Below are 26,685 nucleotides of genomic sequence, written 5' to 3'. Positions count from 1 at the left end.
AAGGGAAAATTTTGATTCTTAAAAGGTTGAGGTTTTGTTATTGCAAAAAAAAATTTTTTTTCGGTTTCTTATCACTCGTTTCCACCGTTGATAACTCCCCAACCCCCCCTCCCGAATATCAACGAGTATACGATAATTTACTAAAACATCGTATGCAATTTTTGTCTTCTGCTCGTACCTTAAAATTTGTTTAAACAAACGAAAACCATTTTTAAAAACTTTTGTTATTTACACAATTTTATTACGGTGCATTAGTTTTTTCATTTTACAATTTATGTTTACTTTCTCTCAACTCATTCATAATGAATGCATCACTAAATTGCAATCTCCCCCTTCTCCCTCCTCCTCCCCTTCCCCCTAAATAATTCTTTTTAAAATAAAAATTTTTTTTTTGTTTTGTTTGTTTGTCAATTATTTATAATAAATCAAAAAAAAAAAAAAGTAATTATAACAACCCGTGAGGGGTTTTTTTTGATTTTTTCACACACCCACCCACTCCTCTTATTTTTTTATGAAACATACCTCGCCTTGACATACTACTACTCATCGGGTATTTTTTATCACCGGTTTTTAATATAATAATTTTCACACTCGATTTAAATCATGTTAGAAAAAAAAAAAAAGGTGAAAAAGAGCGAATATATATCTAATTTTCCGATTCCCACATTTCTAGATTGTTCTCTTATTATTATTATTATTATTATTATTATTATTATTATTAAACTACTATTCTAATATCGTGAATGACCCACATTTGACGTCGATAATTTTTTTCTAAGGATTAAATTTTAGTTTTTCTTATATTCCATATTAACCGGTTTTGCGTAATGAAATCATGATTTTTTTATTTATAAGTTTCAAAATAATAATAATAATAATATTATTTATACGATGCGTTATATTTAAATGGGAATAATAAAAAAAAAAAAAAAAAGGAAATCACCCGGGGGGATTTTTTTATACTCTCCAAAATTTTAAAAATTATGAAATTTTTTTTTTATTGAATGTAACGTAAAGTACCGGGAGAGATTCGTAAATTGTTTTTTTTTTTTTTAAATGCAAAATAAATTGAACGCCATTTTGAAAAACACAAACGTTTGTTCATTTTGGTCATGGTAAATAAATAAATAAATAAATAAATAATTTTTTGTGGTTGTAATTTAATAGATTTGCATGTAAGTGTTTGTAAATAAATTTTTAGGTTTTTGACTTTTTTTTTTTAATTAAAAGCATAAAATGTCAAGGTTTTCATCTCCTTATTATTATTATTATTTTCTATTGCCACTTGGAAAAAATAAAAGAACTTTTTAAAAGAGGGGGCGGATTGAACGAATTAAAAGAAAATTTTTTTTTTAATAAATGAAAAAATCCTGGAAATGATTTTTAACAAATTTCAACGATTCTTCTTTGCATTTTCTCTCTCTCTCTCTTTTTTCATTTTCAACAACCACTTACGGTCAATTTTTTTTTTTTTTTTCACCCTGAATACAGAGTTCACACAGTTTGACCTTTCACCTTGGCATCATTTTATTTTTCACGTAATCACGTTTTTATGTGTTTTTTTTTGGAGGCCTACGTGTTAAATTTATTTTATCATCGACAACGTGAGTTTTTCATATTTTTTAAAAATTTCCAGATTGATTTTTTTTAAATAATAATAATAATAATAATAATATTGATGATGATGATAACGATGATAAAATTATAAAGTCAACGGATTACGATTAATTTTTTACAACTTTTTCTATAATTTTTGCCTTTTAAACTTTCTTTCTTTCATTTTTTGACCCTTTTGCTATTATGAGTGCAGATTTTTTTTTCTTTTTTTTGTTTGAAATTATAAGAGAAATTAAATGTCAAAACTAGTTAACCCGTCACGCGAATTTTACATTCAGATATGAAAATGTACGAAGAGAAAAAAAAAAAAGTTGAAAGAAAGTATTGAGAAAAAATTGATTGCTGAATATCGATTCGTTCGTTTACTTTTTTTTTTTGTTACAAGACCTTTTATAGCGTCAAATATAAATAGAATTCCTTTAACAAATTAAACCCTCAAATTCGTTTTGACAAATTGTTTAAACAAAATAAATTCAAACGCGGTATCGATAAAAAAAAAATTCCGGATTCTTCTCCACTCGATCAATCAATCAATCCATTATTTAAAAAATTGACATTGACAAAAAAATCTTTACTTACCTGTTTGAAAATTCCCTTTCCTCCTTTTAGAGCTCCCCCCTCTCCCCAAAAATTCGTATCATTGCGGCGGCTATCGATGGCTTATTTCGTTATCATTATTATGGTTTCACTCCCGTTCTTGCTATGCTTGGGCATTCACGACGTTCAAACCTGTCAAAAAATTAATAATAATAATAATAATAATATCAATAAATGACACATAAAAAAAAAAAAAACCATAAAATATTTGCCAAAAAAAAAAAAAAAACATTTTTGGCATTTGTTTTTTTTTTTTCTTTTTCAAACGAATTTAGATCGAATACATTTCACGTTTCCCCCTCCTCTCCCTCCCTCCCCCCGATTTATTTTTTAAATAATTAAACTCGCGTCTTTTTATTTATATCATTGGCTTATTATTATTATTATTGTGCAAGGTATTATTTATTATCAATATTAAACATGCGCAAGGTAAATGACTCTTTAAATAATAAATCAAATGCAATGAAAAAAAAAAGACGTTCGGGCAAACGAATCAAAAAAATTTTTTTATAAATTCATCATCAGTATTATCATAATTATTATTATTTTCGAACGAGTTTAGTTAAGTCCTCCTTTACCTAAAGATGACCGGAAATAACCTAGACATAAAAAAAAGAAATTCTTATTCTTCATATGTGTTTGAAAGTGAATCTACGCAGCTTCCGCTAAATTAATTTTTTTTAAAAAATATATAAACGTACGTACAAACGAACGGTTGCGCACAAACACACACGCGCACACACACACACACACACGTAAAGAGAAAGTCGGAATGGTTGTTGTTGTTGTTGTCTTACGATATCAATTTTACTCTACGATTGTTAATAATAACAGCATTGAAAAGTAGAAAAAAAAAATGGACGAATGGGGGGGGTTTTTATAATTAAATAATTAAAAAATAATAATAATAATAATTAATCGACGCGTTAATGTTTTCGTCGCAATCAAAATCATCGATAAAGAGTATTATCATCATCATCATGGTTATTATTATTATTATTATTTAAATAAATAAAAAAAAAAAAATTATACGAGGTGATGAAAATTGTTCAAGTGAAAGTTTCACACGATTTTTTTTTTTTGTAATTAAATTACGAGTCGTATCAATGTAAAATTTCTCGTTTTGATAAGGACTTCTACTCTTATCAATAATAAATAAATAAATTAATAAAAAATTATTTTTAGATCCGTTATGTTTTATTATGTTTGTTTTATTAAAAAAATTATAAACAAACATTGTTTAATAAATAAATCGAACCGGATATTAAACATATTTTTTTAAAATTAAAATTATTATTATTAATTCCTCAGTAGTAATTATTATTATTATTATTATTATTACTTATTTATTTATTTTTACGATCCCCAATTTAATATTAATAATAATAATAATTATTAAACGTCAGACAAAAAAAGAAAAAAATTATATTTATGGGAGGAGAAAGCAAATTTTCCATTTTTTTTTTTAAAAAAAGAAAATGCAAATCATAGAAAAAGAAAAAATAAATAATTTGTTTTAATATGGAAAGAAAATATCACAACGAATGAATATTATTATTATTATTATTATTATTTTAAAAAGCACGTATTAATAATGATGATGATAACAGTAAAAACCGTGGAAAGAAAATTAAAAAAAAAAAAAAAAATGGAAGTGGTAAAATGTTAACCTAGTGACTACATATTCATCGATTCCTATTATTATTGTTATTATTATTAATTCTCATGAGTATAAAATTACCGAAAGAATAATCTCCGGTTGAATCGTTTCCGTTTCCGGTTTTTATTTTATTTTTATTTTAAATTTTTTTTGCTCACGAAGAAAAAAAAAAAAAAACTAAAAACTCATCTCGTACAATTATCAATTTTTTAATTAAAAAAAAATTATTATTATTATTATTATTTTAGTTTTCTCACGAAAAAAAAAAAAAATGGCCGACGCCGTGTTTCGTTTTTGCTTTCCCACATAATGAATTTTATAAAATTATTATACGTTTTTTTTTTTTTTTGACTCCGCCATATTTGTTACGAACGATTTTTTTTTAACGGTTCGTTGAATTTCGTCGTTTTTTTTTTCATGCCCCCCCAAAAAAAAACGGTTATCATTGTTTCAAGCATTGTTTAACTTATTCATTGTTTAACTTTATCATTATTATCATTATTATTTTTTCCTAAATCGTGAAGTGAATTATTGAAAAGAAAGAAAAAAAAAGAAAATTTTGGATAATTTCCCAAAAATTTTTCTTTTTTTATTTAAATTCTTTTTTTTTTTTATGTACATAATTTTTTATTAACATCATCATCATTATCATCATCATCATCCCCTCTTTTTAATGAGTGTCACACCCATTATTATTGACCTAAATTGTACGATGAAAAAATTAAAAAAAATAAAAAAAAATTTATTTAAATGTCGATATTTAAAATGTTTTTTTTTTTTTGGGGGGGGGATATCGATTTTGATGACGTCATAAAATTATAAATCCAAGACCTGCGTTAATGATAATTTTTTTTGCGGCACAAATAAATAAAAAAAAAAAAAAAACATCATGGAGAAAGTCAGACCTTTGTTCCGCCGGGGATGGTAATTTTTTTTTTTTTTAAAGGTCAAAATGTTTTTTCCCTTCCCTTTCAGCCCCCCCACCTCCTCCTCCTCCTCCTCCCCGTAAAACATATTAAAATTATTTTATTTATTATTTATTTATATAAAATGTTTCCTTCGTACGCGTTCGATCCAATCAATAATTTAATCTACAACCACGTCGGCTTTAAATAATCGTTGAATAATTAAAAAGTGCGCAAAATGCATACACCCATACATTTTATTATAAAAATTTTTTACGTAAAACTTTTTACTTTTTTCATTTCCTGTTGTGCATCATTTAAAAAAATTTCGTTTCACCTTTTGACATACCTTTATTGAACGATTGACCTTTTCCTCGTTCCCCCTCCTCCTCCTCCTCCTTCCTCCATGAGCCCTGCAGCGTATTCTTTAATTCTTCCTTTTCCTCGACGACTATAAAAAAAAAAGTAAAATTAATAAAAAAAAAATTACTTCGCACGCCATTTTTAATAATTTTATGCATTAAAAATTACTGTAAGGGAAAAAAAAGTAATAAAAAATAAAATTTATTACTTACTCTTTTTTTTTTGCAAATAGAAAGTAATTTAAAAATAATTTTTTTTTTTATTTTTGGAATATGGAAGCCATTTTTATTTTTCATTCATTTCGTTCCTTTCGTTTAAACGACAAAAAAAAAAAATTAAATTGCGGTGGCTTCTTTTTTTTTTTCTAGTTTGATTTGTCGATTATACAATTTGTTTGTTCCCTTGCTTGTTTGTTTGTTGTTAATTATTTATTTATTTTAATACCGGTATTACTTCATTTTCAAAAGGAAACTAGTTTTATATAAAATTTTTTTATTTACGCTCAAAGTTTAGAAAGAGACAACAACCAATTTTTTTATACTTTTTTTTTCCATTCGTTACTTAAAAATTTAATAAAATAATAATATTATTATTATTTACAAGGGGGGAGGGGGGGAAGTAGTTTGAGTAATAAAAATTTTTTATTACCCTTTTAAAATAATCGTCGAAAAATATTCATTTACTAAAAATATAAATCTGAGACTTATACAATAATCGCAATCACGTTTTAAAAAAAATTAAAAAGACAAACGTACAAACGATGACAAACAAACAAACAAACGAATAAAAAAAAAAAATTAAACGTCGTGTAATATGTAAATTTAAAATAAAATTTTACGACTTGAAAATTTCAATATTTTCCATACTAAAAAAAAATTTTTTTTTTTTTATGGAGAGCGTAAAAGCAAAAAAAAATTGTTAATCCGTGAGAATAAAATAGCGGTAAATCTCTCTCTCTCTCTCTTTCTCTCTCTCTCTCTCTTTTTTTTTCTAGAAAAAATAAAATTATCAGGTTTAATAAACTTAAAAAAAAAAACATAAATCAAACCCGCGTGAGTAGTAAAAAAATAGAAAAATAATAATAATAATTGCAAGTAAATTTTTTTTTTCATAAAAAAATAATAAAAAGTAAATGAAAATAATAAAAAAAAATTTTCTCTCCCTTCCCTCCCCTTTCCCCCCGCCCCTTCCGTTTGAGAAACGGGGCCATTTTTTTTATTTAGCCTTACGTATACATATTATTATTATTATTTTGATAAAAACATAAAGATTACATTAAATAATTAATTTATTTATTAATTCGAAGAAAAAATAATGAGAATACAATAGAATTATGCGTGAGAAATAAAATACGAAAAAGTTATTAATAATAATAATAATGATAATAATGATATTTTTTTCTATTTAATTATAATATATGTTAATTAATTAATTAATTAAGTAATAAATTGAAGGAAAATTTCATTTCGTCGTGAGGAAAAGCCAAAAGAAAAAAAAAAAGAAAAAGAAAAATTACGACGACAATGAAATAATTTTTTTTCTAAACTTTTATTTATTTATTTATTTATTTAACACTTTCATTTTGTAATTAATTTAGCATCTTTACTAGGTCATTTTGTTGTTACCTAAAAACCTGAACGAAAGCAAAAAAAAAAAAAAAAATTTGCTCATACTCATTTTTTTTTTTTTTTACATGTGCTAATAAGTTTTCGAATTTTCACGTTTTTTTTTTTTTTTTTTTTTTAATAAAACGCCCCTGAATTTTTTTTTGTTTTCATTTATTATTATTATTATTATTTAAAAAAAAAAAGAATGAAATTGAAAAATCGTTATGTCAAAGATTTCCACGGTGGATTAAAAAAAAATAAACCGGAAGTTAAAATAATAAAAATGAAGATTTTTTTGAAAAAATAGCGTCCGTTTTTTTTTCCCAAATTGAAATCTAGTATTAATGCATTAATCATTGATATTAACCCCGGCGGCGATAATTAAATTGTAAAGAATTAAAAAGAAAAAGAAAGAATGAAAAAAAAGTACGTGAGAACGGATTACCCGAAAAAAGAAGTGAAATAGAAAATAAGGACGAGATGAAGAAGAAGGAGGAGGAGGAGGAAGAGGAGAAAAGAAGGAAAAAAGTTATATGGAGAAAAAAAAAAAAAAACCAATTAAAAACATGATGATGATGATGATAATAATGATACCCGTAACATCGAAATAAAAAAAAAAAGTAATAATAATGAATCGAGTGTGTATAATCTAAACACGGAAAAAAAAAAAAAAAATTATTTATGTGCCCCCCACAGACGAAGTGAAAGAAAGAACCAAATACTTGTCTCGTGTGTAACTTGATGAAATTGACCACTGAGAAAGGGAATAAACATCGGACCTAGTATATAAGCATTGGAATCCGATGGTATAATCATCAGTCAGTGTTTGTTTGTCTTAACTATAGTTTTACCATCATGAGGACCGCAGCATTGGTAAGACAAAAAAAAAAAAAAATTTTCAATTTTTCCAACGGGGAAAAAAAAAACGCGGGAAAATTTTTTTTTAAAATTTTTTAAATTTTTTTAAAATTTTTTTTTTGTTATTTTTAAAAATTTTTTTATAAAAAAAAAAAAAGTGGCTTAGATTAAAAAAAAAGGTAACTTACCGCGCTAACTTATCGGATAGAGTGAAGATATTATTATTATTATTATCGTCGTATTTTTCCATCGCGTGAAAATTCGATGGGAGACAGAAAAAAAAAATTCGAAAAGTTTTTTTGTATCACTCACGGATTAACAGCTTTTTGGATATTTTTTTTTTTTTTAGCTTAAAAACGTAGTTTCTGGTTTTTGTTTAAAAACAAACGGAAGCAGAAAGCTTTTTTTTTTTTTATAAATAACGTCAGTCGTGTGTAAATAAATATTTTATTCTCGTACAATCGAAATCTCGAAATCGAAATCGAAAAGAAAAAACGCGACGAATATTTACGACGAATAGAAATTTTTTTTTTAATTAATATGAATCGAGGTCTTACGTGACAATAAAAATCGATAATTTAAAAAAAAAAAAAAGAAAACCGGAAGTTGACGGATAATAATAATAATAATTTTTTTTTCTTTTAATTTCAGTGTCTGGTAGTAGCTTTGTTTGGCTGCGCCATCGCCGAACCACCAAGCGGTTACAGTTACAACCGACCATCTGGCGGATTTGGAGGAGGATTTAGCGGAGGCTTCAGCGGAGGTTTCGGAGGATTATCTGGAGGCGGTGCTTACCACCAAGTCGCTCCAGGACCACAAACCAGCGAAGGTCTAAATGTTGATTATGCTCTTTTGGAACAAGTCAAACAAGTTCTTTTGAGAGACGAAGCTTCCTCCGGCGGTAAGTTAAAAAAAAAAAAAAAAAAAAAAAAAAAAATTAGAGAAATCGAAGTCGGAAATTAATAATAATAATAATAATAACATTAGGTGGACACTCTCACGGTGGATTATCTTCCTCCTATGGCGTTCCATCATCCAGCTACGGTGTACCATCTTACTCCTCTGGACGTGTTGTAGGCTTAGATCTCGAAGGAGTCCAACAAGCCATCCAAGTAGCTCAATACAGCCAACAGTCCTATGCTTCGGGCGGTGGTTATCCATCATCCTCATACGGAGCACCAAGAGCTCCATCCGGTTCCTACGGAGCTCCTTACTAAAATCTTTTCAAAAATTCTTCTTTCAACCTATCTCTCGAAAGATCTCCTCTCTCTTTCCTTTTTCTTTTTCCGTTGATCCTGCTTTCACTTGAATCATTTTTTTTTTCAATTCACTTTCAACTCTCATACCATTTTATTTATTACTGCTCCGTACATTTTAAATCATTCTACCTTTGTCTGAAAGAAAAAAAAAAAAGAAAAATTTATTAATTAGATCGAAATGATAATGATGATGACATCAATAACAACATTCGACAAAGGGATAATCAATTATTTATATGGAAAACAAAAACAAACCATGTTAAAGTGTCGCCGTTAGAGAAAACATAAGAAAAAAAATAACAACAAGCAACAAAAACAAACATTCACGTTGCGGAAAACGAAAAAAAAAATGTTTCCTTTCGTCATGTAACAACAACAACAACAACCAAAACAATCGGAAAGGATGTCAAATCGTTTGTTTGTTTTCTTACGGCGTTTGCTATTAAAAGGAGTCGACAAAAATTAGCAATTGTTTATTGGTATTCGATTTACGTTTACGACAAAAATTATTATTATTATTTTTTTATAATGTAATGTTTAATTTTTTTTTTTTTTTATTTGGAAAGGTTTAATATTGACGATGGATTGTTTTAAATGGTTTTTTTTTTTTTAAAAAAAAGCGAGATTTGTAAAAGTTTTTACAATTTGTTCGGCAAAATTCGTGTTTGGTTTTGTTTGTTCAAATTGTTAAACTTAACGAAATTTGGAATCGATTGTAAATATCTAATTTGTTTTTATATTTTACGAGTGATTCAAAATGTTAAAATCTATATAAAAAAAAAAAAAGTGAAAAACTAACAAAAAAAAAATGTAAAATTTATATATATATAAAAAAGACAAACACACAACAAAAAAATCACAAAATACAATACGAGTGCCACCGTATAAAAATCAAAAAAAAAAAAAAAAATTTTTTTATTTTTTTTTATTATATTCAACGAATCCTTCTCAACCCCCCTCAACCCTCAACCCAAACCCTCAACCCTTTCGTACAAAAAAAAACAAAATTTCTCTCTCTCCAAAAAAAAAGAAACAAAATTAAAGTATCACGTGTCAGAAGAAGAAAAATTTTATTAGTTTCACTCATAAAAAAAAAATTATTTACGTAACGACCGAGAGAGAGAGAGAAAGTTTTCATTTTTTTTTTTTTTTACTTAAAAATTATTTTTTTCTTAATAATGCCAAAAAAAAAAAAGAAATTTTTTTTTTTTTGATTACGTGTTCGTGGGTTATGAAAATAAAATATCTGCCAAAAAAAAAAAAAAAATTAACGTAAAAGTTATGAAAACGAAAAAAAGCAAAAAACACTTTACAAGCTTTCACTTTTTTTTTTTTTTGCAAAATTAAAAAAAAAAAAAATTAATTTAAATACGTGGAAGAAGAACACGTGGTGGTAATAAAACGATAAGAAAATAATCAAGAAGGTAATATAATAATAATAATAATAAATTTTCCAGTAAATCGTGTAAATTAATCGACTGGAACACGAAAAAAAAAAAAATTAAATTCGTTTATCTTACGAAATGATAAATTTACAAACACGTGACTAAAATTATTATTATTATTATTAATATTTAATTAATAATAATAAAAATCCACGCATCATTCGTTTGTTTGTGGTTAAGAAAATTATTATTTAAAATTACATTTAAGGCACACGAAGTAATAGTAATAATAATAATAATAATTTAAGGCGTGCCTGAATTTTTTTTTTTATTTAAAATTTATTACATTAATTTAACCGTGAAACAAAAATTTCGCTTTGAGCGTTTGTCGTTGTCGTTGTCGCATTTAAATCTCTTGAAAATTTTTTTTTTTATTTACGTAAACTCACATCAATTTTTAATTTATTATTATTATTATTATTATTATTATTATTATTATTATTATTATTATTATTATTAAGGAAAGAGAAAAATAAATTTAAAAAAAAAAAAAGGAAATTATCCAAAATGACACGACTCGTTTGTATACACGTTCCTCAGGGCGTTTGACTGACATTGATTAAAAAAAAAAAGTAATTTTACGATTTGATGAGAAGGAGAGCGCGTTGGAAAGAAAAAAAATTAATTTTCGAAATACGAAGAGATGCGTACACGCACGCACACACGCACACGCAACTTGTCCGGTGGGGTCAAACCGCGGGTTCAAACGCGGGTTTTCGTGTGCGTGTTTTGGTTGCATCAAGTCACGTTTAAAAAAAAAAATTTGTTTGTAATTTCTGCTACTGGCACTTGTAAACATTATCTCTCTCTCTCTCTCTCTCTCTCTCACACACACATTCTCTCTCTCTCACTCACACACACACACTCGTGCCAACAAAACTCATGCCACAATCAACAATTGAACCATTTATGCAACATCATTTACAAAATCTTCCTTTCCCCATCTTCCCTCCTCCCCTTACACCTCCCACCTCCTCCTCTTCTCTCCTACCCCTCCGGAAAAAAGAAAACGTGATTCAAATCATTTAACACGAAATTGTATATCGTGTTGTTGTTGGTTGTCGGTTGTTGTTGTTGTTGTTTTTGTTTTTGTTATGAAACAACAAAAAAATTAAAAATTTTATTTTTTTAATAAAAAAAAAATAAAAATTTCATACAACAATTTATTTATCGTGTCGAAACGGATTATTATTATTATTATTCACTACTGCTACTACACGTTCCTCTCCTGCCACGTTCGTTAATCATCCATCTTTTTTTTTTCATAACATAATTATTATTATTATTATTAAAGTTTTTATTACGTAATTTTTTTTTTTGTAAACGTTTACAACAACGCGTTCGAACGCGTTTTTTATTATTATTATTATTTGAAACTAAAAAATATGTTATCCAACATAATCATTACAAAATTTTTTTTTTTTTTCAAATGTTTGCAACATTTGAATCCTCATACATATGCATGCATGTAAATATATAATAATTTATCGTCTTTTTATTACCCGACAAAAAAAAATTTTTTGATTCATCTTCATCCAAAAAAAAAAAATTATTACGTAATAATTTATTATTTAAATATTCCACATATATTTATTTATTTATTACCCTTCGGTTAAAAGTAATAAGTAAATAACACCCGTAATAAAATTTTAAAAAAAAAACGCGCGCAATTACAAAAAATTTTTTATTTTTTCGTTATCCTTATCGATTATCATTATTATTATTATTACGTTTAACGAGACATTGATTGGCATTTAATACATTTTTATTACGGGTAAATAAATTTAAATGAGAGACAAACGACAACCGAATAAATAATAATAATAATAATAATAATAATAATAATAATAATAATAATAATTAATAAATTCACGTACGATTTGATGATGTCGGGTCATTTCCTTTTGACCCTTTTTTTTTTTGTAACGAGTTTTACGTAAAAATAATAATAATAATAACGCGTTTAATTAATTATTAATAAAACGTACGAATAATAATAATAATAATAATGATAATGATAATAATAATAATAATAATACAACCGAAACGAAAAAAAAATAAAAAATTTTTTTTTAAAAAAAAAAAAAATCGTGGACGGAGATGGAATTTTTTTATTTTTTTTTTTGTTTCGGTTGTATTATTATTATTATTATCATTATTATTATTATTATTATTATTATTATTATTATTATTATTATTATTATTATTATTATTATTATTATCATTATCATTATCATCATCATCATCATCATCATCGGTGGGGTAAGAAAATTGTTATGTGATATAACATCTATTTAGCTACCTGTAAATTATATAACGTTCGTACGTAGTTTTTTTCGGACATAAACGGTTTTGGTATTAAACCTATAATAAATGTTAAGAAACGATTTTGAAAATTTTTCCATTTTCCTTTTTTTTTCTCGGTTTTTTTCCTACGAAGGGGTGATTAGGAGGAGGGGAGAGAGGGAGGGATTTCGTAACATATTACGATGAATAATTTTAAGATTAAAAATAATAATAATAATAATAATTTTTTGTGACGTGCGTTTAAGATTTTGGAAAAGAGAGAGAAAAAAAAATTTTTTTTTGAACGTTTCATAACAATAAAAAAAATTTTTTTTCTTCTTCATCTTAAACGATGAATGATGCATAACGTAGCAGACGACGAGCATGTGTGGTCACTAACATATTATTGCGCAATATACTTCATAAATATTATTATTATTATTATTATGTAATTGAATGAGGTTGGGATTGTAAAGAGTTTTATGTGTATATACACGCAAGACGGTAGAGAATTATTGAAAAGAGAGAGAGAGATGGATAGATAGATATGAGGAGAAGTTGTAAATTTATTATTCTAGAATGTTCCATCCGAGTTTATTTACGTACGAACGTAATAAAAAAAAATTCCAAAAGGAAATCAATAAAAAAAATTTTTTTTTTTTTTTTTTATTCAAAAAAAAAAATTTATTTTTATAAATTTTAATATACCCACATTTTGATGATGAGATTATAAAAAAGTACAAAAAAAATGATTATTATTATTATTATTATTATTATTTTACCAAAATTATTATTATTTTAAATAATAATAATAATAATAGTAAAACTCAAATCATCTTTTTATCGAATAACAAGTTACGAAATAATTTTTTTCTTTTTTTTTTGAACCTAAAACCTGATCTTTTCAATTTTTTTTTCTGCTGCCCCGTCTTCCTCTCCCTATTTGTTTTTAAAAATTAAACGGCAATGGAAAAAAGTTATATAAAAAGAGTGAGAGAGAGTGAGAGAGTAAAATGAAAGAGAGAGAGAGAGAGAAAGAGATATATAATATAAATCAATTTTTTTTTTTTTTCGATTTGAAAATTTTTCAATATGGCGACGTAATACCGTGCAAAATTTATTTATTTATTTATAATAAAAAATTATTATTATTATTATTAATATTACTATTATTATTATTTTTTTTTTTTTATATTTATGATAAATATAACTCTACAAAGGTACTAAAACAAATATTTTTTTTTTTTTTAAATTTCTAATTATAAAACAAGCATATAATTTTTCCTTTATTATCTCATTTCATAGTTTTTATAAAATTATTATTATTATTATTATTATTATTACTTATACTTTAATCAATAATAATAATAATAAATCTCTAATCTTAGATATATAAATATATATATGTATATAAATAATAATAATAATAAAATTTTTTTTTTTTTAGTTTCATTTAAAATAAAATTGTTTGTTGTTATTTTTCCCTCCACTCGTTTGTTTGAAAAAAAAAAAAAAAAAAGTAATTTAAATTATTATTTTTCCCGATAGTAATAATAATAGTAATAATAATAATAATAAAATAAATGGCGGAATTTAAATATTTTTTTAAAAAATATTATTATTATTCCGGGTCTCGAAATTTAAATGTTTATGACACGTGATTACGTGACAAAGGGTCAAAACTATTTGCGTACACGTAAATTCTTGTTTTTTTTTTTTTCTCCCATCTGTCTCTCTGTTTGTTTGTTTGTTTGTTTACGTGCGTTGTTGCGTATACGCTTATAAAATAAAAAATAAAAAAAATTAGGTAATAATTACGCTGTCAAAAAAAAAAAAAACGAGATAAATTTTTTCTTGTTTTAAACGTTAACTACGAAAATAAAATTTAAAATATTATTATTATTATTATTATTATTATTATTATTATTATTATTATTCCTCCTTCAATTTAAAATTACTTAGTTAAAAAAAAAATCGGGATTAATTTTTCGGGATGCAATCAATCTATTATCGATTTTTATTATTGATTTGTACGATTATGTTACAAATTTAAAAAAAAAAAAATGGTTCCAAGTTTCTTATTATAAATATATATATGTATATATGTATGCCACACACACGCACGCACACGCATGCACATAAACACGCACGCACACACACTGGTCAGTCACCGAAAAATAACGTTGACGAACTCATTATTAAAAAAGACCTTAATTTTAGTCTCTATTCTAAACGTTATGTAATAAAGTTGATAGTAATAGTTATAATAATAATAATAATAATAATAATAATAATAATAATAATAATAATAATAATGATAATAATAATAATAGTACAATCATGATAATGATAAAAAGGCCGTTGCTTCGCGGGCGAGCGATTTTTTTTTTTTTTTCTTATTGTAATTTATGCGATTATTAAAAAATAAAAATAAAAAAAATAAAAACCTTTGAAATTGATGCAAATTGATGCTACCGATGATCGATTAACTAACTAACTATAATGATAATAATAATGATGATTAAAATCATCCGTTCCTGTACGCATTTCAAGGTGTGGTGTCGTCGTGCGCGTGAGAACAAAGTAAACGCTTTTACGAAATGTACTGATTAAAATTAAATGTGCTCATGTACTTATCAATAAAAAAAGAAAATTTACAGTTATCCATGCAGAAATCATCCGTGACGTCGTTCCAAGCGTCACGATATAGTTAATGTATCCCCCCACATCACATCCACGTGGGGATTCATTAATTGGCGATCCCTTTGCTAGCGTATTCGTCCGTCGTCGACGTAACTTCCGTTTCTTCCTGAAAACTCTTTTGCGAAACGACATCCGTGTACGAGGGATCGACATCGTAGTTGATGGCGGCGTTGATGTTGTTGCTTTCATCCGCGATAATCGGCATCGATTGATTATCTTTTTCATCTCCGATTATGTTTGTCTGGGATTCGAAGAGTTTGTCTTCGGGTTGTTTGCTGTTGTTCTTTATTTCGCTATCGAAACTTTCCGTGTTGAATATTTCCGAATCGTGTTGTTCGAAATCGGAAACGGGATTTTTTGAATTGTTCACTTCGTTATTCGTCGACGACGGCGGTTCTTGCTCTCTTCCGACGGAGGACAAATTTTCTGATTCGAATTTTAATTTTTGCATTTCGAACTGTTGGTCACCGATGGGTTCGGATCCTTGTGCGTCGTCAGACGTGTCCGGCTCGTCATTGAGCAAAGGCATGGATTGAAAGTTGCTGGTGTTTTGTTCATCCTGTGAAGTTTCAATTATGTAATCTTCTTTTGAAATTTCTTTTAACTCTCCTGATTCCACGCCTTGCTGACGATCAGTTTCATAAAATTCACCGTCCTTTTTTTCCGTTTTATTTCCATCCGGTTTGTCTTCCTCTTCGAACTCCTCGCCGAGAATTTTTGAATTTTCCAATTCTTTCGAAAACGTCGATTCGGAATTATTATCATTTACTTCTTGCAAATCCTCAGATTCCATGTAAGCTTGAATAGTGTCCTCGGAATCTACATTAGTACTACCCTTTTTGTTAGTTTGAATCAGCTGTTCTTGTGTCGTCCCGGAGGCTGCCGATATTTCAGTTTCTTCCATTAAAACATCTTCGTCGGTAGGTGTTGGTGGTAGTGGTGGAGGTTCCAAACCGGAGGTATCGGGTGTGACCGATGACGGCATTTCCAAAGGAGTCATGATTGGCTTTTGCAACGTTATTGACGTTTCTTGTACCACAGACGAGGGAATAGAAGGTGGTAATAAGATTGAAGGTACAACGGTATCCATTTCGTTACTCATGGTTCCTTCGAGAACGTTAGTATTTGCTAGTGCTTCGGCTAAAATGTCTTGACTCGAAGTCGAATAAACCTGCGGTACATCTTCATTCCTTTGAGGATTTAAAAGTATTACGTTATTTGTAGATGTCGGATTCACGAATAAAGGCTCTTGCTGTCCGGCGGTATCGTATGTAACAACTGAATTGTCCATGCCTTGAACAACACCATTTTCATCCACCGACACCAACATGTAAGTCTGATTCCCATCAGCTCCAACTGGTCCCGGCATAGCAATGACTTGAGTTTGCAAAACAGGTTGCTCTGAATGTTCTTGAAATTGAACGATTTGTGCACCGTCGGTCTCTGAAGAATCTTGCGAAGGCAAAAGAACACTGTTTGGAGCTATTGTATAAACCTCGGATGATTTCTGTACGATTTTTTGAGTTGGCTCTACCTCCTTTACTTTTTGACACATTCTTATTACTTTCCCCGGTACATCGTTGGTGGTAATAATATAGGATTCTCCTTTTTTGCTTGAGCCTTGACCGGAGAGGAAAAATTTTTTTGTCGTTGGAGTCACTTTCCCTTGATTTACAATTTCAGTTCTTACAATTTTAGGCGTGGAAAATTTTCCATCTGCTCCCTTTTGTTTAAGTACATATGTGGGAGCTTCGATTGCATTTGATGCAGATTGAAGTACGCAATCACCCTGACTCGAAGACGCTCGCATCAATATCTTGGGTTTTTTCTTCAAGCCAGGTATAACTTGTGGATTTTGAATTACCTTGGTAACCTGACGAGGCAAAACAGAAGACGATTTTAAAACCACACCGGAGCCGGAAGATGAGCTTCCTTGAATCAAAACGGTTTTCCCACTTCCTTTATAATTTTCTATTAATCGAAAATCTCCTCCACTTCTGTTACCACCACCACCACTGGACAACGCAATTTTTTGAACGTTACTCGAAGAGAAAGTAGATCCCGATCCTGAAACTAAAACTTTGGTACCGCCCAATAAAACTTTTTTCGGAGACATTGTTAACTGTTTCATTATGCCACCTTTTCCATCGGGTACCATTTTTATAATAGACTGGGCTTGCGACTGTGTAGTCGCAACAGTCGCAGAAGAAATAGCATCTTTATCGAGAGCGGAGTCGGAGGCTGTTATGATTTTTTGACCGTCCACTTTAAATTTACTTTGCTGTAATCCACTGGTAGTTATAATTTTTTGTTCACCTAACTGATTCGTAAGAATAACAACTTTACTTCCCGGCTGGACTTTTCCTGGAGTGATTCTCGGACGTCCTGATTGAGGCGGTTGGGTAACTATAACATATTTTCCACTTTTCTGATGAATAATCGTTTGACCTTTTAGTTTTCCGGTGGTAAGTAAAGACTGAGGAATCGAATCCGGTTTAACTTTGAGGGTTTTTATATTTTTCAATCTTTGAGATCTTTCTAAATCCGATGACTGATCATCATCTTTTACCTCCAATTTTTTCCCATGAGGTAACACAATGCAATCTTTGGACGTGCTAGTTTGCCTTATAACAGGCATTACTTTTACAGAAGATTCAGTTGTTTTAGGCAAGGTACTCAAAACTATGGATCCTTTTTTGGATACAAAATTGCCGCTTTGCGATAATTTTATGTTTCCGATTTGAACAGTTTTATTTTTGATTGGTTCAAACGATAACGTATCTTTTGTTGTTTCTTCTAATGTAGAATCCAATTGAGCGTCGCTCTGCGAATCATCCTGTGCACTAAGTTCGGTGTTAGGAATACTCTCCGAAAACATTCTACTGATAGACTTTACTTCTTTACTAGATTTAATATTTTTTTTTGCCCCTGGTTCATTTTGTGCAAAATCAAATGAAAAATTTGCAGGGTCAGAATTGTTTTCTTCAGGTTTTTCAACTGATTTATTAGAAGAATCTGAAATTGTAGGAAGATTGGGTAATTTTGTCTCTTCTAGTAGAGTATCAATTTGATCCGATATGTCGTCCGAATTTCCTTGACGAGAATTAGACGATTTTTCTTTTTTTTTTTCTGCACCACTACCAGTTTTAATTTTTTGATCATTATTAGTCATATCGGAATAAATCATTTCTTCCTTTTCACTGTCCATGGTCTGAATTTTAAAATCTTGTTTCCTTCGGGATGAAGAACTTGTTGTTTCAACTTTCACCGTATCAATTTTTACAACCGTAGTATTTTCGTCTTTTTCTTCTTTTTCATCTTTTTCATCTTTTTCATCCTTTTCATCTTTTTCATCTTTTTCTACCTTTTCTACTTTTTCGTCGACATCATTTTTATTTTTTTCGTCGACATCGTTTTTATCATTTTCGTCGTCTATTTTTTCAATTACTTCATTCAAGTAAGATTTTTTGGCTCCCGGCCTTCTAGCCCGTCTCAAAGCTAAACTATCTTCAGGATTTACTACCGTTTTGGCTTCTTCTTTTTCTTGCTTAGTTTTACTTTTTCTTCGCTTTGTAATACCAACGCTTACCGGATTTTCTTCATTTTCACTTTTTTTTTTATCGTCAACAAGAAAATCTGGATCGTCATCATCTTTTTCGCCGCTCTTACTTTCTTCATCAACAGTACTTGTCGTCATATTCAATTCCGATTCATTTTTTTTTTTGAATAGTTCCTCTATTTCCAAATCTACTCCTAACTCTGTTTTATCTTTCAGGGGAATAACCCGCGGTATTTTTCTCCCATAAGTGTTAGCGTTACTCATTCCAATAAATCCATCTTCCTCTTCATCAAAATCAAAACATGACATTTTTTCAGTCTGATTTTTTTCTGGCGATAACGTATCCCCTAATTCTGCAGAATCTGCAGAGGGAGAAGCATCTTCATTTTTTTCCTCCTTTGTTTCGTCAGATTTTTCAATATTCGATTCTGAATTTTGCAAGCTTTTATCACTTTCTGTATCTTTTTTATCGTTTTCTTCATCTTCGTTCCAATCTGCAAGAAGTACGTCAGTAAATCTTGGCTTTTTCGAATGAAGTGCATCCGTCGTAGAATCATCCTTGACTTTTCTTTTAGAAGGAGATGTCGAACCTTTTGTTTTTTCCGGAGTTTTTGTTTTGTCTTTAACATTTTTACTTTTAAACGGTTTTTTATTATCGGAGATTTCTTCTTCGGTAAACTCATCATTCGATGTGTCAAACAATTTTTTGCTTTTAATTTTACGGGATTTATATATAGGTTTCTTTCTGATTAATTTACTATCTGAATCTGTCCAATTTACTGAATTTTTACTGCTGTGATATAAACGATGATGAGCAACAATGACATTAACTCTAGAGCTTGCAAATTTACAAATATGGCATTTATATGGATTCTCTGGGGTATTATCTTCAGATGCTGCACTCGACTGAATTAGAGTTTTCGATTTATGATCACTTTGGCCATGTAAAACTTTATTAATAAACCGCTGATGAGTTATCGGTCGAAAAGGAGTAACATCGATTGAAGTTCTCGATCTTGACCATGAACTTAATTCGTTATCTTTTTTATTTTTCTTTTTCCCACTCCCAAAAATTTCACTGTAACTTTCTTTCTTCTCAGGAACAAATTTAGGATCGTTTATTATGTTAATATCTCCCTTTGTAAGGCTTTCAGCTGTAGTGACATCAGATGGAAATTTTTTCATATGAGGTGCACCAGAACGAAATTTACCTAGCAAAACATTGAGTTCTCAATAAGTTTTTAAAAACAAAGTTTAAAATAATGATAAAAAATAAAATTTATAATATGAAAACTTTTAATTGTTTATTTTTAAAATAAATAATAAACTTACCTAAACCTTTTCTTATAAATTCATCTTTTCTTCTGCAATTATAATGATAAATGCAGTCCAAATTCTTAACAAATTCACTAAAAAAAGAAAACAACATATTATTTACAGTTTATTTTTTTTCTTCTAAAAAATTTTTTGAAATTTAAACATTATCGAAAAAAATTTTAAATAACATCATTTAAAATATTAAAAGTAAGTTGAAGTTATCAAATTGTTTTAAATATTATTAGTTTATTACTAATATACAGAAAACACAAACCAGAGTAAATTTTTATAAAGGTTAACTTTATATTTAAATTTACCACTGATTAAAAGACAATTCAAATAAGTAACTTACAGATTGTATAATAAAAACTTACTAATTTTCTTCTTGAAAAAATTTAACTACAGCAATTGGTTTTTTTTTCAAACCAGCCAAAATTTCTTTTCCTTCTTCATTTTTATCCAAATCCTTCACTACCCCTGGCCACCAAATGGGCCCTATTTTAACCCAAACAACATCTTCATCCAAATAAGATACTTCTGTTTGATCACACATTTTGTCAAAAAGGTTCTTGAACTCATTTGAAGTTAAATATCTGTAATAACATAAAAATGAAAATTTTAAAATTAAGTAAAAAAAAAAAAAAAGCTTTCACTGTTGTCATTAAAACTATTTTTGTACAGAACTTAATATTCTCATTATAATATCAAAATTGATGAAAAATAGCTTAATACAAATAATAATGAATTTTCAAAATGTAAACTTTCACACAAAACGGTTTTGAAAGTAAATAAACAAAAATTTATAACATAAAAATTATAATTAAAAACAATAAGATTTATAATTTCACCATTAAATGCATTATTTAACTAAAATATTACTTACAAACATTAAAAAACAAAAATAATTAATTCGCGTTAGGCTAATGAAAATTTTTACCAGAACGACGCGACATTTTTATCTTGTATGAAAACGTGTAAATAGAAAATGAACAAATGCATTAAATAGTAGTAAATATGGCAACACTGCAGGTACAACAGTATTAGTATATCTTTTACGATTTTAGGTTATGTACATGTAGTTTTATAATTTGTTCTATTAGGGGAATGTGTCACATTTGAATTTACTTTAATTTTTTATTTTTACGTAAGTTAAAATTTATTTTTGAATCAATTTAATCTTTTAAATTATTTTTTTATAGTTAATGTAAATGTTGTATTTTTTTTATTTTCAACGTGACACCAAGTAATTTTAATGAAACTACCTATTAAATTTTATAAGGAATTCAACTAAAAAAAATTTTGTAATTCTGTTAAATTAGATATTGCATTATTTGATTGAAGATATTTTTTTATTTTTTATATCAAAAATTATTTACAATAAAAGGTTTTGATATTGTTTCAAAGAACACTAATTTTTTAGGCATGAAGTATTGCCTTGAAATACTTAAGGTATTTTAAAACAAAAATACTTTGTAGGCTTATAATTAAAACAAAAATGTGACAAATAATTTCTGCCGCATTCTTTGTTCATTTATTTCCTACTGTAAATTTAGGGTTACACAGAAAGATACTTTCTATTTATTACTTTTTTTAAAAACTGTATTGCAGGTAATGATGCAAGCTTAGTAATTTATTGATCATCACCAATTTATTAATAAACGATTCATATTTCAATCACTAAACATTTTCATCAATTTTACATAAAATTTTTTATTCCATATGTTTCAGGGGCTAGCTAGATAAAGTAATAATGACAGATTTAACTTCAGGTTAGTAATTTAACTAATTATAATTTTTAAAAAATTTTTTTATGTTACTATACTTTAGTATAATAAATCCTTTATATGTGATGTATCAGAAATGTTAAAATTAATTTTTATTAATTATCTACAGCAGACGAAATTTACACATCAGAAACCAGAGGTTCTGACGAAACTGGTGATGGTTCAGAGCAGAAACCATTTAAATCAATTCTTCAAGCAATGAGGAAAGCTGGAAAAGAGCCTTTCCCAAAAATATATGTTGATGGAAAAGGAGATGGAATTATTTACGATCTTGCAGCTAAATCACAGTTAAAAAAAATTCAAAAAATATGGGTCAGAGAAAACATGAAACAAGCAGAAAAAAATAAAAAAGAAGCTGAAAATGCTGAAAAAAGAGTAAAAAATTTGGAGGAAGCCAAAAAAATTGTTTTAGAAGAAGATAAAACTCTTACGCCTGCAATTAGAATTAGAATAAAAGACAGCACTGAGTATCGTGATAAAAGAGTTAAGATTTATGGTTGGGTTCATAGACTTAGAAGACAAGGTAAACAAAATTTTTTTTCATTTGCGATATTGTAATATTTAAACTGCACTTGAATTACATATCAAACTGTTGAATTCTGTTTAGAGTAAGAAAATTTTTTTGATCAGATTTAAAAATATAAAATTTTTGTTTTTAATCCATTTTTTTCATTATAGGAAAATCATTAATTTTTATTACACTGAGAGATGGAACTGGTTTTTTACAGTGTGTGTTAAATGACCTTTTATGTCAATCTTATGAAGCTCTAATTTTGTCTACTGAATCTACTGTTTTATTGTATGGAACTTTAAAAAAACTACCAGAAGGAAAAACTGTAAGAAATCATTTATGAATATATATATATTTTAACAAAAATTCACTTACATTATTGTTCTTGTTTTTAATTTTTGTTTTGTATTTTTCAGGCTCCCGGTGGTCATGAATTACACGTAGATTATTGGAAATTGATTGGGTTGGCACCTCCGGGTGGAGCAGAAAACATTCTCAATGAAGAGGCGCATATTGATATTCAGTTAGACAATAGGCATATTATGATAAGAGGAGAAAACACAGCTAAAGTTTTAAAAATGCGTTCTGTTGTTATGCAAGCGTTTCGTGATCACTATGCCGAACGTGGTTATTATGAAGTTACCCCTCCTACTTTGGTGCAAACTCAAGTCGAAGGTGGATCTACACTTTTTAAATTAAATTATTTCGGTGAGGAAGCCTACTTGACTCAAAGCTCCCAATTGTATCTCGAAACTTGTTTGGCATCCATGGGTGATGTTTTTTGCATAGCTCAAAGTTACAGAGCTGAACAGAGTAGGACTCGAAGACATTTGGCAGAGTGAGTAACTTTATCTCTCTTTCTATCTCTCCTCCTCCTCTTCAAAAAAAAAAAGAGTTGTTAATGTTTATGTTCGTAGGTACACCCACGTGGAAGCCGAATGTCCATTTATTGATTACGAAGAATTTTTAAACAGAGTCGAAGATTTATTGACGGACGTAGTAGATAAAGTATTGAAATCTTCACACGGGCATTTAGTGTACGAATTAAATCCGGATTTTAAACCGCCTAAAAAACCGTTCAAACGAATGGACTACGCGGACGCTATCAAATACTTGAAAGAAAACAATATAACTAAGGAAGATGGAAGTTTTTACGAATTCGGAGAGGACATACCCGAAATGCCGGAAAGAAAAATGACGGATCAAATAAACGAACCGATAATGTTGTGCCGTTTTCCCGTTAATATTAAATCCTTTTACATGGCGAGATGCGCCGAAGATTCCAACCTAACTGAATCCGTAGACGTACTTCTTCCTGGAGTAGGAGAAATAATTGGTGGATCGATGCGTTCTTGGGATGAAAAGGAATTAATCGACGGTTTCGTTCGTAATAACATTAATCCTGAACCGTATTATTGGTACATCGATCAGGTTCGTGTTCCCGTTATTTATAAAAAAAAAATTTATTTAAAATCAAAAAACAGTAAATATTAATATTATTATCTTGATTTATTATAGAGAAAATATGGTTCGTGTCCACACGGCGGTTACGGTCTAGGATTGGAAAGATTCATGTGTTGGCTCCTCAACAGATACCACATACGAGAAGTTTGCTTGTATCCGAGGTTTCTGGAAAGATGTCGGCCTTAAAAATAAAATTTTTGTTAAAAAACTCTGCCGTATATGCTTTAATAATAAATAATTTTGAAAAAATAAATTTTTTTTTTTTTAAATAAAAACTTTATATTTAGCTTATTTAAACAAATTATAATAATTTTAAATGATAAAAAAAAAAATTATTGCCGATGTTGCCAAAAGTAAACATTGCTCTGGCCATGCTCCAACAACGTCGTGGTGATAAAAAAACGTTCTAGAAAATTCGATTAAATTAGACAAAAAAAAAAATTTTAAATAAATAATTTAAAATTAAAAAAAAAAAAAAAATGAATTTTTTACAATGGCGTTGTAATTTTTTTTTTCATCATTGATTTTTCAAAGAAATAAAATTATAATAAAAGAAATAATAATAATAATAATATAAAAGCGTTTTACGTATTATCAAAATAGACCTTGGACTTTTCGACGATAAACTTTTTTTTTTTTTTTTTTTTTTTTTTTTATCGAATAATTAAACGATTTTAAAGAAATTTGATTAAATCGAAAAAAATTTTTTTTGTAAAGAAGGACGAGGAAAACAAAAAAAATTTTTCCCAATTTTAAAATTACACGTCTAATAAAATCAACTTTATTATTATTATTTATTTATTTTATTATTAATACAATATTTTAAATTAATTTATGTTAAATAAATTTATACATACACATACATAAGCTATTTTTTTTTATTATTAAATTTAAACCATTTGCGTTTCTGCTCTTATTAATTATTTAAAAATTTTTTTTTTTTTTTAAATGAATGTGGCAAGATGGTATATTTGTCCATAAATAAAAAAATTTCTAAATGGAATAATGATAATATTACCGGAAAAAAATAAATTTTTAATAATTAATAATATTAATAAATTTTATTATATAATAAAACACCATTTAGTTTTTTTTTTTTTTTCAGCAATTAATTATTCTAAAAAACATTTAATTAATATTATTTAATTTTCCCCGTTTTTTTTTATAATAATTTGGAAAATATAATTAATTATTATTATCAGCAGCATCGGAATAATTATAAATAAATAAAATTTCACCACGGAAATCTAAATAACTAATTTTTTTATTTAATTTTTTGGTAATTCGTGCATTAAATATTTAATATATTTTTATTATTATTATTATTATTATTATACATTTAAATATCATCTTACCACTAAATTCATTTATTGTTAAAATATAAGAAGAATCCATTTTTATTACTACTCAAAGATGGATTATTTATTAGTACTCATGATGATTAATAAATTTATTAATTATTATTTGAGAGTGGATATTTCATTGCAAAAAAAAAACATACCATTATTATAATTATTATTAATTTTTTTCCAGTCCTTAATATTTAAAAAAAAAAAAAAAACAAATGATAAAATATCACAATGAAGAATAATAATATTAAAAAAAAAAAAAAAAAAATGCTGGGGGCCTTTAATTAAATAAGGGGGAAAATTTTTTTTTTTTTTTTTTTTTTTTTTTTTTCAAATGCTCGCTTATTCCTTTTGAATAAAATGAAATTAAATAATTTTTTTTTTTTTTAATAAAAACAAAACAAAGGAGTGGAATATGATTTATTTTTGATAGAAAAAAAAAAAAAAAAAACTAGCCTTTCAAAATTTTCTTTTTTTTCTTTTTTTTCTTTTTTTTTTTTTTTAAAGAGCAAAAAATTAAGAAATAAGTCTACATCGGTTTAAAATAATTAAAAAAAAAACAAAATAATTTAAAGAATATTATTTTCGTTTGTTTGTTTGTTTTTTTTCTAAAAAGTTAATCATATTCCAAATCCATTTGAAAATCACTAGAAGATGGTTGCCGTCCGTTTGCATTATTCGTATTTGATGTGCTTGCTACGGATGATGAATTTCCCGGATGAATATTTGACGATCTACGGCGAACGGCTTGAAACATTGCAGCTAAATTCGATGTACTACTATTGTTGCTTGTACTTGCAGAATTTTTTTCTGCTTCTTCGTCGCTTAATAAACTTTTACGACATATTGGACAAGTTCCGTGCTGAAAATATATATATGAATAATTATTGGTAAAAAAAAAAAATTTCAAGTTGGGGGTAAGGAGATTTAATTTGAAATATTTTTTTCCTTACCAATTCTAACCAAGGTACAATGCACGATTCATGATAGAAATGTTCACATTCTAATTTACGAACGGATTCTCCAATCTTAAAATCTTCCCAGCACACTGAACACTGCAATTTACTATCTAAAAAAAAAAACACAATAAAAGCAATTTAATTAAAATAAATTTTTTTTTTATTATGTTATCCTAATAACTAAAGAAATATTTTTATTTTAAACTTACCAACTTGTTCTTGACCGATTTCAGTGACAGGGATTTCCTTTATTTTTTCTTCATTAAGAGGAGGTGGACCACTAACATCCATATGATTTAATAACTGACTAACAATTGTGTCTAAACCTTCTCTACCCCATGCATAATCTGCAGGGTTTCCCAAGAAAAACCTGTCACAAACAAATTTATTATTTAATTTATCTCCATATTAATATATGTATATGTGTGTACTTACACTGGCT

At 27.4% G+C, this 26,685-nt stretch overlaps 4 protein-coding genes across 4 annotated transcripts in view; 2 read left to right on the top strand and 2 right to left on the bottom strand.

Moving 5' to 3' along the window:
* Positions 1-7,604: 7,604 nt before the first annotated feature.
* Phum_PHUM114830 (uncharacterized protein) lies at positions 7,605-8,824 on the top strand (the record flags this gene model as incomplete). Its single annotated transcript, XM_002424110.1, has 4 exons — positions 7,605-7,622; positions 7,957-7,965; positions 8,259-8,508; positions 8,595-8,824. The coding sequence occupies 4 exons, from the start codon at positions 7,605-7,607 to the stop codon at positions 8,822-8,824; spliced, it is 507 nt and encodes a 168-aa protein (XP_002424155.1).
* A 6,522-nt stretch (positions 8,825-15,346) lies between these two features.
* On the bottom strand, positions 15,347-20,729 carry Phum_PHUM114820 (uncharacterized protein; the record flags this gene model as incomplete). Its single annotated transcript, XM_002424109.1, has 4 exons — positions 15,347-18,511; positions 18,749-20,070; positions 20,192-20,268; positions 20,551-20,729. 4 exons carry the CDS (start codon positions 20,727-20,729, stop codon positions 15,347-15,349), a joined length of 4,743 nt encoding a protein of 1,580 aa, XP_002424154.1.
* A 1,197-nt stretch (positions 20,730-21,926) lies between these two features.
* Phum_PHUM114810 (asparaginyl-tRNA synthetase, cytoplasmic, putative) lies at positions 21,927-24,121 on the top strand (the record flags this gene model as incomplete). The annotated part of the gene is made up of 6 exons (XM_002424108.1): positions 21,927-21,945; positions 22,070-22,483; positions 22,639-22,796; positions 22,888-23,309; positions 23,389-23,902; positions 23,990-24,121. The coding sequence occupies 6 exons, from the start codon at positions 21,927-21,929 to the stop codon at positions 24,119-24,121; spliced, it is 1,659 nt and encodes a 552-aa protein (XP_002424153.1).
* A 1,779-nt stretch (positions 24,122-25,900) lies between these two features.
* The window catches only part of Phum_PHUM114800 (RING finger protein, putative), a gene marked incomplete at both ends in the record, with an annotated part of 2,080 nt that continues 1,295 nt past the window's right edge, over positions 25,901-26,685 (bottom strand). Inside the window, 3 exons of the mRNA XM_002424107.1 lie at positions 25,901-26,146; positions 26,238-26,353; positions 26,453-26,613. Of these exons, the coding sequence (XP_002424152.1) occupies positions 25,901-26,146; positions 26,238-26,353; positions 26,453-26,613 (523 nt within the window). The remainder of the gene's footprint in view (positions 26,147-26,237; positions 26,354-26,452; positions 26,614-26,685) is intronic.

This window comes from Pediculus humanus, genomic scaffold, assembly GCF_000006295.1.
Source record: "Pediculus humanus corporis 1103172107460 genomic scaffold, whole genome shotgun sequence".
In the NCBI taxonomy this organism is placed as follows: domain Eukaryota; kingdom Metazoa; phylum Arthropoda; class Insecta; order Psocodea; family Pediculidae; genus Pediculus; species Pediculus humanus.
This window is presented reverse-complemented; position numbering and strand designations above follow the sequence as displayed.